This window comes from Manis pentadactyla, chromosome 18, assembly GCF_030020395.1.
Source record: "Manis pentadactyla isolate mManPen7 chromosome 18, mManPen7.hap1, whole genome shotgun sequence".
Taxonomy (NCBI): domain Eukaryota; kingdom Metazoa; phylum Chordata; class Mammalia; order Pholidota; family Manidae; genus Manis; species Manis pentadactyla.
Window position 1 is genome coordinate 9,270,492 of NC_080036.1, and position 13,883 is coordinate 9,284,374.

The 13,883-nt window shown below is 42.9% G+C and overlaps 1 protein-coding gene across 3 annotated transcripts in view; it reads left to right on the top strand.

Annotated features, from left to right (window-relative positions):
- Positions 1-12,702, top strand: part of OCA2 (OCA2 melanosomal transmembrane protein) — a 423,655-nt gene extending 410,953 nt beyond the window's left edge. For all 3 annotated transcript variants that reach the window (XM_057494743.1, XM_057494742.1, XM_057494744.1), the window contains one exon: positions 12,100-12,702. In XM_057494743.1, coding sequence (XP_057350726.1) covers positions 12,100-12,184 — 85 coding nt within the window. In that variant the 3' untranslated portion in view covers positions 12,185-12,702. The remainder of the gene's footprint in view (positions 1-12,099) is intronic.
- The last annotated feature ends 1,181 nt before the right edge of the window (positions 12,703-13,883 follow it).

A 13,883-nucleotide genomic window follows, 5' to 3' on the forward strand; every position in this document is an offset into this window, starting at 1 on the left:
CACCCGTCGAGGTACCTGCGCTCCCACAGGGAAGAGCGCTGGGGGCTCACCCCCGAAGAAACACCCGACCTTAGCATTTTCCCTAGGAGGAGCCGCCACTCTCTTTGCTTTACCCATCAGATGCTCAGGTGTGCAGGGAAGTTCGCACTGCCGCCATCACAGTGCCGGGTAAACAGCTCGCTCACGTGTCTTGATCCTAACATTAGAGGATTATTTTTGTGACTTCCCAAATGTATAAGAAAACGCTGTCCTGATGAGCCTGCCCACCCGGCAGAACTGTGTCCAGGGGGCGGCAGAGCCTCTGCTGGCCTGTCTCAACCTGCGCTCTCAGCGAAGGCCTCCCTCCAGCAGACCCCCTCCGAAAGCTTCCTCCAGGGCCAGCGCTCCCTGCACCCGCTCAGGCCAGCCGCCTGCCTTTTGCATCCGCCTGCATGCAGCTGGAGGCTGTGGGCCCCCGGAGCTGCACCGGAAGGTGTGACAGCCCCCAGCCACTATGTGTCGCCTTGAGATGTGACGAGTCAAACTGAGGTGTGTTCTGAGTAGAAATCCCGTTCTGGGTCTTGACAAGTTAGTACAAAAAGCAAATGTAAAACATTCCATTAAAGTTTTTGTTGATATATGTTAAAATAATATTTCAGATATGTTGGGTTAAATAGAAATATTATTGATCTTACTTCCATCTGTTTTTTTTTTACTTTTTAAAATATGTGGTAATATAAAATGTGAAACTGCATAGCGGCTCACTGTTTATATCCATTGGGTGGTGGTCCGGGACTTCCTGGCATCGTGGGTGGGAGCTGATGACAAGCTGACAAGTTCCTTCACTTTCCAGTCTGAGTGTCGGGGTCTCCAGCAGCGGGCAGCAAATGTGTCCTGCAAAGGGTGAGACGGTAAATATTTCAGGCTTGGTGGCCCACACGTCTCTGTTGCAACGACTTCATTCTACCGTGTTGTGGTAACTTTAGAGCAGCCACAGATGACAAGGAAGTGAATGCAAGTGCTGTGTTCTAACAGAACTTTGTTACAGAAACAGGCAGTGGGCCAGATGTGGTCTGGGGGCTGTAGCCTGCTGGCTCCTGGTCTATAAAAAAGGGGGAGTTTATCTAGATAAATTCTCTTTGTACATAAAAGCACATTTTCCATTCATGGAATCCCTACTGGGTGCACCATTGTGGGCTAATTTCTCTTTCAGGGATCTTGTGATGCACACAGGTATCTTTGCTTTATCCTTTGTTGCCATATCATAACCGAGCTAGCAGAGAATGAAGCTGTAATCTGACATAAATGCCTTCTCCCTCTTTCTGTTTCTGTATCAGTCTCAGCGGACTCGGGGTCCCCCTGAAATTCCCCGATGAGGGCGCACAGCTCCAGTTGGGGGGTGAAAGTCCAGGATGGCCGCCATGTGGCCACCCCTGACATCACAGGGAGGGTGCTTTGTTATAGCTGGTGCAGGCAGACTCCCCACGGGGCCCTTGCGGTGGGGGTGGGGTTTGGCTGGAATGGGGCAGTTGTGATGTCAGGCTTTTCTGTCTGGCTGTGTGGCTCCTTTCCTTGGTTTGGCTAGAGAGCAGACTTCTCTTGGTCGGCCTGCCTGCTTGTCTTTGGCCCCTGTACCCGTCACTGCTCCCTAGCTGTCAGCTGCTCAGCACTTCATCTGGGCTCTTTGAGGAAACAAGGAAACCCGTGGTGATGTTGCTCATCAGGGTCCCAGCGGCCTACTTCTCTTTACCTTCTGTTTGCTCAAGATATGATGCCCAGGATCATTACCTGTGCTTGTGGGAGGGTGGGAAAGGGTCCATCTACTCCATCTTGTTTCAGAACCAAAAGCCTGATCTATAGTTTTTAATTAGTGAAACATTTATATGCTCTTCTCCAATAAACCCTTGTGTGTGTGTGTGTGTGTGTGTGTGTGTGTGTGTGTGTGTGTGTGTGTGTGCAGTTAAATTCTTTTCCATGAAACACAACTCAGGCCCAACCAGGCAGTCCATGTTTTACCCTTTGGTTCTGAGCACTGTCAGCAAACACTCAGGGCCAGGTGCCCTGCAATGAGGAGCACTGGACTGTGGGTAACATTTTCTAAGGGCTCATTATGTGGCCAGACACTGGTCTAAGGGATTGATAGCGGTGAACTCATGTAATCCTCTTAACGGCTTTAGTAAGTAAATGCTATTATTACTCCCATTTTATAGATGAAGAAATTGAGTTGTGGAGATGCTTAATACTTTCTCAAGATCATGCAGCTGGATAAGAGCAGAGCCCTGATGTAGTGTGTTGGGGTGTCTGTTTAGTGGAGGAATGCACGCATTTTGAAGCCAGAAAAATCTATCAAAACACCATGTCTTGAGGAGAGGGGCGGAAGATGGCGGCGTGAGTAGAGCAGCGGAAATCTCCTCCCAAAACCACAGATATCTATGAAAATATAACAAAGACAACCCTTCCTAGAATAAAGACCAGAGGACACAGGACAATATCCAGACCACATCCGCACCTGAGAGAACCCAGCGCCTCGCGAAGGGGGTAAGATACAAGCCCCGGCCCCGCGGGAGCCGAGCGCCCCTCCCCCCAGCTCCCGGCGGGAGAAGAGCAGGCAGAGCGGGAGGGAGACGGAGCCCAGGACTGCCGAGCACCCAGCCCCCGCCATCCGGGCCAGAGCACAGACACAGTACGTGCCCAGGGGGCCCTGGATACTAGGAAAACAGGGCAGCAAGAACAGTGAGCGGGCACCGGAGGCCGGGTGCCAGAGGACATAAGAAAAGTGCGCAACCATTTTTTTGTTGTTGTGGTTGTTTTTTTTTTGCTGTTTTGTTCTGGCGAGCACTTTTTGGAAGTCTTAAAGGGATAGGGCCCCCAATACTAGGGAAACAGGGCAGCAAGACCGGTGAGCAGGTGCCTAAGGCTGGCGCTGGAGAATAAAGAAAAACGAGCAGCCACTTTTCTTTTTTTTTTTTTAATTTAAATTTTTTTTTTTTTTGTGGTCATTGTTTTGTTTTGGCGGGTGCTTTTTGGAAGTCTTAAAGGGGCAGGGTGGGTCACTTAATCCAGAGGTAGGGAATCCGGGATCTCTGGGCACCCTAACCCCTGGGCTGCAGGGAGCAGGGAGGCCCCTTACGGAGATAAATAGCCTCCCAGCAGCTCCTGCTCCAACGCGACTCCACCATTTTGGAGCAGCTGCCAGAGCCAGGCCACGCCCACAGCAACAGCGGAGATTAACTCCATAGCAGCCGGGCAGGAAGCAGAAGCCCTGTCTGCGCGCAGCTGCGCAGCACAAGCCACTAGAGGTCGCTGTTCTCCCAGGAGAGGAGGGCCACAAACCAACAAGAAGGGAAGTTCTTCCAGCCATCACTCATCCCAGCTCAGCAGACTATTCCTATCACCATGAAAAGGCAAAGCTACAGGCAGACAAACATCACAGAGACAACACGAGAGAAGGAGACAGACCTAACCAGTCTTACTGAAAAAGAATTCAAAATAAGAATCATAAACATGCTGACAGAGATGCAGAGAAATACACAAGAGAAATGGGATGAAGTCCGGAGGGAGATCACAGATGCCAGAAAGGAGATCGCAGAAATGAAACAAACTCCGGAAGGGTTTATAAGCAGAATGGATAGGATGCAAGAGGCCACTGATGGAACTGAAACCAGAGAACAGGAACGCATAGAAGCTGACATAGAGAGAGATAAAAGGATCTCCAGGAATGAAACAATGTTAAGAGAACTGTGTGACCAATCCAAAAGGAACAATATCCGTATTATAGGGGTTCCAGAAGAAGAAGAGGAAAAGAGATGGAAAGTATCTTAGAAAAAACAATTGCTGAAAACTTCCCCAAACTGGGGGAGGAAATAATCGAACAGACCACGGAAATACACAGAACCAACAACAGAAAGGATCCAAGCAGGACAACACCAAGACACATAATAATTAAAATGGCAAAGATCAAGGACAAAGAAAGAGTTTTAAAGGCAGCTAGAGAGAAAAAGGTCACCTATAAAGGAAAACCCATCAGGCTAACATCAGACTTCTCGACAGAAACCCTACAGGCCAGAAGAGAATGGCATGTTATATTTAATACAATGAAACAGAAGGGCCTTGAACCAAGGATACTGTATCCAGCATGACTATCATTCAAATATGACGGTGGGATTAAACAATTCCCAGACAAACAAAAGCTGAGGGAATTTGCTTTCCACAAACCACCTCTACAGAACATCTTACAGGGACTGCTCGAGATGGGAGCACTCCTAGAAAGAGCACAGCACAAAACACCCAACATATGAAGAATCAAGGAGGAGGAACAAGAAGGGAGAGAAGAAAAGAATCTCCAGACAGTGTATATAACAGCTCAATAAGCGAGCTAAGTTAGGCAGTAAGATACTAAAGAGGCTAACCTTGAACCTTTGGTAACCACGAATTTAAAGCCTGCAATGGCAATAAGTACATATCTTTCAATAGTTACCCTAAATGTTAATGGACTGAATGCATCAATCAAAAGCCACAGAGTAACAGAATGGATAAAAAAGCAGGACCCATCTATATGCTGCTTACAAGAAACTCACCTCAAACCCAAAGACATGTACAGACTAAAAGTCAAGGGATGGAAAAACATATTTCAAGCAAACAACAGCGAGAAGAAAGCAGGGGATGCAGTACTAATATCAGACAAAATAGACTTCAAAACAAAGAAAGTAACAAGAGATAAAGAAGGACACTAAATAATGATAAAGGGCTCAGTCAAACAAGAGGATATAACCATTCTAAATATATATGCACCCAACACAGGAGTACCAGCATATGTGAAACAAATACTAACAGAACTAAAGGGGGAAATAGACTGCAATGCATTCATTCTAAGAGACTTCAACACATCACTCACCCCAAAGGATAGATCCACTGGGCAGAAAATAAGTAAGGACATGGAAGCACTGAACAACACAGTAGAGCAGATGGACCTAATAGACATCTATAGAACTCTACATCCAAAAGCAACAGGATATACATTCTTCTCAAGTGCACATGGAACATTCTCCAGAATAGACCACATACTAGGCCACAAAAAGAGCCTCAGAAAATTCCAAAAGATTGAAATCCTACCAACCAACTTTTCAGACCACAAAGGCATAAAACTAGAAATAAACTGTACAAAGAAAGCAAAGAGGCTCACAAACACATGGAGGCTTAACAACACGCACCTAAATAATCAATGGATCAATGACCAAATCAAAATGGAGATCCAGCAATATATGGAAACAAATGACAACAACAACACTAAGCCCCAACTTCTGTGCGACGCAGCAAAAGCAGTCTTAAGAGGAAAGTATATAACAATCCAAGCATATTTAAAAAAGGAAGAACAATCCCAAATGAATGATCTAATGTCACAATTATCGAAATTGGAAAAAGAAGAACAAATGAGGCCTAAGGTCAGCAGAAGGAGGGACATAATAAAGATCAGAGAAGAAATAAATAAAATTGAGAAGAATAAAACACTAGCAAAAATCAATGAAACCAAGAACTGGTTCTTCGAGAAAATAAACAAAATAGATAAGACTCTAGCCAGACTTATAAAGAAGAAAACAGAGTCAACACAAATCAACAGTATCAGAAACGAGAAAGGAAAAATCACGACAGACCTCAAAGAAATACAAAGAATTATTAGAGAATACTATTAAAACCTGTATGCTAACAAGCTGGGAAACCTAGGAGAAATGGACAACTTCCTAAAAAAAATACAACCTTCCACGATTGACCCAGAAAGAAACAGAAAATCGAAACAGACCAATTACCAGCAATGAAATTGAAGTGGTAATGAAAAAATTACCAAAGAACAAAACCCCCGGGCCGGATGGATTTACCTCAGAATTTTATCAGACATACAGGGAAGACATAATACCCATTCTCCTTAGAGTTTTCCAAAAAGTAGAGGATGAGGGGATACTCCCAAACTCATTCTATGAAGCTAACATCACCCTAATACCAAAACCATGCAAAGACCCCACCAAAAAAGAAAACTACAGACCAATATCCCTGATGAACGTAGATGCAAAAATACTCAACAAAATATTAGCAAACCGAATTCAAAAATACATCAAAAGGATCATACACCATGACCAAGTGGGATTCATCCCAGGGATGCAAGGATGGTACAACATTCGAAAGTCCATCAACATCATCCACCACATCAACAAAAAGAAAGACAAAAACCACATGATCATCTCCATAGATGCTGAAAAAGCATTTGACAAAGTTCAACATCCATTCATGATAAAAACTCTCAGCAAAATGGGAATAGAGGGCAAGTACCTCAACATAATAAAGGCCATCTATGATAAACCCACAGCCAACATTATATTGAACAGCGAGAAGCTGAAAGCATTTCCTCTGAGATCGGGAACTAGACAGGGATGCCCACTCTCTCCACTGTTATTTAACATAGTACTGGAGGTCCTAGCCACGGCAATCAGACAAAACAAAGAAATACAGGGAATCCAGATTGGTAAAGTAGAAGTTAAACTGTCACTATTTGCAGATGACATGATACTGTACATAAAAAACCCTAAAGACTCCACCCCAAAACTACTAGAACTGATATCGGAATACAGCAAAGTTGCAGGATACAAAATCAACACACAGAAATCTGTGGCTTTCCTATATACTAACAATGAACCAACAGAAAGAGGAATCAGGAAAACAACTCCATTCACAATTGCATCAAAAAAAATAAAATACCTAGGAATAAACCTAACCAAAGAAGTGAAAGACTTATATTCTGAAAACTACAAGTCACTCTTAAGAGAAATTAAAGGGGACACTAACAGATGGAAACTCATCCCATGCTAGTGGCTAGGAAGAATTAATATCGTCAAAAAGGCCATCCTGCCCAAAGCAATATACAGATTTGATGCAATCCCTATGAAACTACCAGCAACATTCTTCAATGAACTGGAACAAATAATTCAAAAATTCATATGGAAACACCAAAGACCCCGAATAGCCAAAGCAATCCTGAGAAAGAAGAGTAAAGTAGGGGGGATCTCACTCCCCAACTTCAAGCTCTACTACAAAGCCAGAGTAATCAAGACAATTTGGTACGGGCACAAGAACAGAGCCACAGACCAATGGAACAGACTACAGAATCCAGATATTAACCCAGACATATATGGTCAATTAATATTTGATAAAGCAGCCATGGACATACAATGGCGAAATGACAGTCTCTTCAACAGGTGGTGCTGGCAAAACTGGACAGCTGCATGTAGGAGAATGAAACTGGACCATTGTGTAACCCCATATACAAAAGTAAACTCAAAATGGATCAAAGACCTGAATGTAAGTCATGAAACCATTAAACTCTTGGAAGAAAACATAGGCAAAAACCTCTTAGACATAAACATGAGTGACCTCTTCTTGAACATATCTCCCCGGGCAAGGAAAACAACAACAAAAATGAATAAGTGGGACTATATTAAGCTGAAAAGCTTCTGCACAGCAAAAGACATCATCAATAGAACAAAAAGGAACCCTACAGTATTGGAGAATATATTTGAAAATGACACATCCGATAAAGGCTTTACGTCCAGAATATATAAAGAGCTCACATGCCTCAACAAACAAGAAACAAATAACCCAGTTAAAAAATGGGCAGAGGAACTGAACAGACAGTTCTCCAAAACAGAAATACAGATGGCCAACAGACACATGAAAAGATGCTCCACATTGCTAATTATCAGAGAAATGCAACTTAAAACTACAACGAGGTATCACCTCACACCAGTAAGGATGGCTGCCATCCAAAAGACAAACAAGAACAAATGTTGGCGAGGCTGTGGAGAAAGGGGAACCCTCCTACACTGTTGGTGGGAATGTAAGTTAGTTCAACCATTGTGGAAAGCAGTATGGAGGTACATCAAAATGCTCAAAACAGACCTACCATTTGACCCAGGAATTGCACTCCTAGGAATTTACCCTAAGAATACAGCAATCAAGTATGAGAAAGATCAGTGCACCCCTATGTTTATTGCAGCACTATTTACAATAGCCAAGAATTGGAAGCAACCTAAATGTCCATCGATAGATGAATGGATAAAGGAGATGTGGTACATATACACAATGGAATACTACTCAGCCATAAGAAAATGGCAAATCCAACCATTTGCAGCAACATGGATGGAGCTGGAGGGTATTATGCTCAGTGAAACAAGCCAAGCGGAGAAAGAGAAATACCAAATGATTTCACTTATCTGTGGAATATAAGAACAAAGGAAAAACTGAAGGAACAAAACAGCAGTAGAATCACTGAACTCAAGAATGGACTAACAGAGGATCAAAGCCTAATTGGGCTACCCCGAAAATGAACTAAGATACGATATGAAAAAGAACTTCCAACATCAGCACTCTCTGGAAGACTCATGCCAGAAGATGATCATCAAAAAACCCCAACAAATATCCACGCACTGCTACAGCTGTAGATGCACTCATCACACCAGCTCCTGGACTTGCCATGGGAATGAGGAAGGAGATATCTAAGCTGGCCTGTGCATACAGTAAAACAACAAATTTGACTGGATCTCTACTGTTGGAACTCAATCAAGAATTAGGAGAAGTACAAATTGTAGCGCTCCAAAATCTTACAACTACAGACTATTTACTGTTAAAAGAACATATGGGATGTGAACATTCCCCAGGAATGGGTTGTTTTAATTTGTCTGATTTCTCTCAGACTGTTCAAGTTCAGTTGAACAATATCCACCATATCATAGATAAGTTTTCACAAATGCCTAAGGTGCCTAACTGGTTTTCTTGGTTTCACTGGAGATGGCTGGTAATTACAGATATGCTTTGGTTATGTAACTATACTCCTATTATGTTAATGTGTGTGCGCAATTTAAGTAGTAAATTAAAACCTATACATGCTGAAGTTACTCTACAAGAAGATATGTCAAAGAAATAATCAATCTTCCCATGTTTTCTGCCGCCTGCTATTTCTATAGCTTTTCTTCTTCCTTCCTAATTACAACCCTTAAATAGAATTCGTGCCTCATATCAAATTTACCGAGTATCATAATTCTTCCAAGTGGTAAAGACACCTCAAGACAAATGCTGGGCATAGAAGCTACAGGGCATAAATATGCAAAGAAGTAAAAAGCTAACCTTTTCAAACAATAAGGCTTCCCTCTCACTTACCAACTTCACATTTCCCTGTATGGCCCCGGAAGCTGACTGGTTAGCCAGAGACGGGTAAGATTTCTCAAGGGAGGAACAACCTAAGACAGGCACAGTCGCAGGGGGGCCATCAGGTGAGAAATTGGGGATCAACAGAGGTGAGGCTTAGAACCTCACCCCCCCTGTTCTGAGAGAAATCTTCTGCATACGTGGATGTTTTATTGCCCTGGTCTAACTTGGATTAACACATAGTCTACAGGCACACACTTGATCATCTACATTTGCTCTCTTACAACAGTAAACTATGTTTTCTACCTTTATCTTATATCTGCCTACCACTTCAGCATTTTATTAAAGATAATAATAATAAAGAGAGAAATGTGGTATCCACATACAAATCAAGTATAAAAATCAAATGAGTATTCATATTTGAACTGACTGTTTATAGTTCATAATGCATGAGCAAAACCGAAGGTTTCTGTGATGGCTGCCCTTGTACTGTTCACCATGTAAGAATTTATTCACTATATAATAATTTGTTCTCCATGTAAGAACTTGTTTGTTATGTCTCAGAAGATTGGAGACTGATGAGAATTAGGCTTGGGGTGGAATAATGATTGTGCATTGAGCATTGACTCCCCTATACAGAATTTTATTGTTGTTAACAACCATTTGATCAATAAATATGAGAGATGCCCTCACAAAAAAAAAAAGAAGTATACACTTCCAATGGTAAAATAATAAGTAACCGGGATGTAATGAATATAGTCAAGATATTGTAACAGCTTGGTATGGTGATAGCTGGTACCCAGAATTGTCATGTATATAAATGTTGAATCACTATGTTGTACACCTGAAACTAATGCAATGTAATACCGTGTGTCAACTACCCTTTAATAAAAAAATAATTATCTACAAAAAAAAAAACAAACAACAGAAAAAAACACCATGTCTCCCTCTTAGTGATGGCAAATTTTGTCAAACTTCATAATATATCCAAGCTTCAGTTTCTTCTTACTGTGTTTGGGAAATGGTAGATCTCTATCTATCTATCTATCTATCATCTATCATCTATATCTATCACCTATCTATCTACCTACTTATTATCTATCTATGAAGTCCATAGTATGAAGCAGATATCCAACAAGCTCCTCATTTATGAGTGGTGTATCATCACTGTACAGTTTGCTCATGCCACAGGGAAGCAGTAGGTGAAGTGACTACGAGCATGAACTTAGAGCCAGACTGGAGGGTTTGGATCTCTGCACCACAGCAAACTAGCCAAGTGACCCAGGCAAATCTGCTCACTTCTCCAAATCCCATCTATGCAGTGGGTATGACGACACCAATCTCAAAGGTGTTGTGAGCAGCCGATGAGGCCATCTGTGTGAGCATCTTCAGCGTCACACACTAGGTGAGCAATCCTGTTTCTTATGGAGCCTGGATGCTCCCACCAGTACCTAGGTGCTCCTTCTCGGGCTTGGGGCTACCCCTGAGACACCAGCGGCTCTTGCCTGGCAGCCCAGAAGAACCACCTAGGAGGAGCTTCCTCGGGCTTGGTGTCCCCAAGAGCAAGGGCTGCTTCTTGTGGGATCCATCCCTTGGTAGGAGATTTGCTTCTGGACGTGGCCAGGCATCCCAGTGCCCCGGCTGAGGTAGTCAGGATCTTCTGTGACACTGACTTCTTGTACACAACCTGCCACATTAGAAGGAAGGCCTGTGTTCATATGAAGGGTTGCAGTGATGCTGTGATGCCTAGAGGAGACCAGATGCTGGCTGTCGTTTCTGTTTTCTCAGAATTCAGTGATCAGGGCTGACAAATTGCAAACATGTTCAGCTATTTTTTTGGTAAAGAAAAAGCTTACCAATTTCAAGAAATTGAAATACTTTTACTGAAATCTAATGTGTACTGTGTTTTGTAAAAAGAAATTTGTTCAGAAGATGAGCTATACTGTCTTCTTGAAATGTCCAGTTTTGATCTAGAATTTAGGAGCTGTTTGACTCATGGATGTGGTTTCTGAGTTTGAATTACAGCTTTGTAGAGTGAGCCTTGCTGTAGTGAATCTCTAAGTAGCTGTGCCCCAAGCCCACGGCCAGGGAAAAGGAAAATATCGTAATCCTTATTATGAGCAGTATCACACACTAGGCTCTTGCCACTGAATTTTTAAACATTTTGGAACAAAATCTGTAACCTTTGCAGGGACTTTGCTCAGGGACAATACAGTGCTAAGCAATGGTTTCAAAGCATGGATTCCAAATGCCAAGCAGGAATCTACTGGCATTTATTAATCAGGATGGTAATTTGTAGAAACACAAGTACATTGTGGGAGGCAAATAAGGAGGGAAACTGTCATATTTACGTGGCTTCCTTTGTATTTGTGTGTACCTTCACACACATCTTGCACCTCACTGAATACAAAAGAAAATCCTGTTCTTCCCTTTTCTCTTCCTTGGACAAGAGATAATTTCCCAGTTCTACCTCTCAAGTTCTCCCCCACCTTTAACTGTAGAGAATTTCAAGGTTCCATGGGAATATGACTTTTCTGGGAAACCATCTCTCCTGAAAGGACAGGTGAAAGTCCCAGGAAACATCCAGAGACTTAAATAATGGCTCAGCTCCATGACATTGGCAGTTGTAAGTAAAAAGTATCAACATTGAGACCAAACTTCTAAAGTTATAGATGAATAAATCAATTTAAAAATTTCAAAAATGTTAAGCATGTCTCAGATAAAATGGCACATGGTGGGGGGATAGCTAATGGAGACAGGCAGCCAGATCATCTAGACTAAAAGAAACTTTCTGATTTCTAGAAATGAGGTCATTAACTTGGATATAAAACTTGCAAGGCCAAAGTCTTTTGCAGTGACAGGACACGAAATGAATCCAGGTTCTTACAGATCTTGCCAGAACCACAGTCCACTCTCTCTTTTGTGTTCCAGGTTGGGTTTCCCAGTGATGGTCGTCTCCTGCACGGTCGGGATGTGTTACCTCCTTGTTGCCCATGTCGTGATGGGATGGAATTAGTAGATCTGCATCACTGGAAGACTAAGGGAAACTTGACCCATCATCAGCATCAGTAGAAAACTGCCCCAGGACAGCTCTTTGAAGAAAAGAAGGTGCTTACAATGGGGATGCTCTGGGGTGGAGACCTTTGGCAGCCACACTCTTACTCAGGTGAACACGGCAAACTGTGGCAAATACAGGAAAATATGTATATTTTAAAACACTTCTTGCTTTGCTCTGCAGGAAAAGACACAAATGCAGTAATCCACCCCAATTGCTTGTGTAGTTGGTCACTTCTTAGGTTGTCTGTAGTTCTTCATGTAATCACTTTTCCTGTGAAAACATTCAGCATTTAAATTGTGTATCCTCTGAACACATCTTCTTCCTGGGAAAGGCATAGAATTTGTAAGGAAACATTTATGTATTAAATACAATAAACTATTCCTTAACAAAAGGTCTTAGAATTTGTTAGTCTCTTATTGTTTTAATAGTTTATATATGTAAAATTGCATTTTATCCATTTATGTATTTTTCTCAAGTTTGTAATTCATCAATTAAAAGTCCAGAAATTTGACTTGCAGAAGGTCTGAAGTGCTTTTTATAAGTAGCATTTTGCATTTTTAACAGCCTACAACAATGATCTTAGTTTTGAGGGACGTGCATTCTATTTCCATCAATTACACGAAAGTCAGTACATTCAGCCCTGTGGACCCTGCAGGACTGGTGGTTCAGGCAACATTGATTAAATGCTGTCTTTTGAGAGACATTACATGTGGGACAAGGACAATGTGAGCAAAGAGCATGAGGGAGCACTGTGCCTCCTCCTGAGGGTCCTCTGCTCTGTGTGTCAGTAGCAGGGCTGAGCCCCCGGTGACCAACCCCTTCAGGTTTTGGTCCATTGTGTATGATACCTTGAGATGAAGATGTTTGCTGGGTGCTCCTCTCAGACGTAGTAGTTATATTGAGTACCTGATTTCAAAACGTGTAAGATCCCCAGGGCATGAAGAACTGGAAAGTAGGAGACCTTTCTAGTCCCACGACCTTCTGTCCCTGGTACCCTCATGCTGGGTGTGCCCTTTCTACAGTTTAGAATCTAATTTGCAAAATGGCAACCTGTTTCTTTCCTGAAAGGTGGGGAGACTATGAGAATATGCTTTTTGGATTCATGAGCTGTCTTTGTTTTGAATTCCTTGACAGCAAAGGAGACACAAAGTTCCATTTCTGTTTAAAAATCTGGCCTGGTGGAAGGTCACAGAAATGCCTGCATATACCTGCTTAGGACTGAAGAGGCCCCTTCTCCCGGTCTCTGATGTGGCCCCACTGAGACCTGGGTCCCCGCCTCTCACCACAGGCACTATCTGCTCTTCTCTCACGAACCCTACACTCCTGACTCCCTCCTCAGCATCTCCCCCATGGGGCCTGCATGTCTGCACCCCACCCCTTCTCACTGATGCTTGCCCAGGTCTCAGATCATTTTTCATTCCTCAATGCCCTCAACTCCTGACTCATTTCTTCTCCCTCTGCTTTCTGCCTCCTCAGCAGCCCCAAGATCTGACTTGAGGCCTCATCACACCCAGACTTGGTCCCCAGTAACTGCCCCTTGAATTCTTCATCTCATCTTTGTCTCTGGGACATGCCAGTCATGTCCCCAGGTTACACCTCAGCAGACTTCCCTACCCCCAAACACCTCCGGTTGGTGCCCCCTTCTGGGTTACACCTC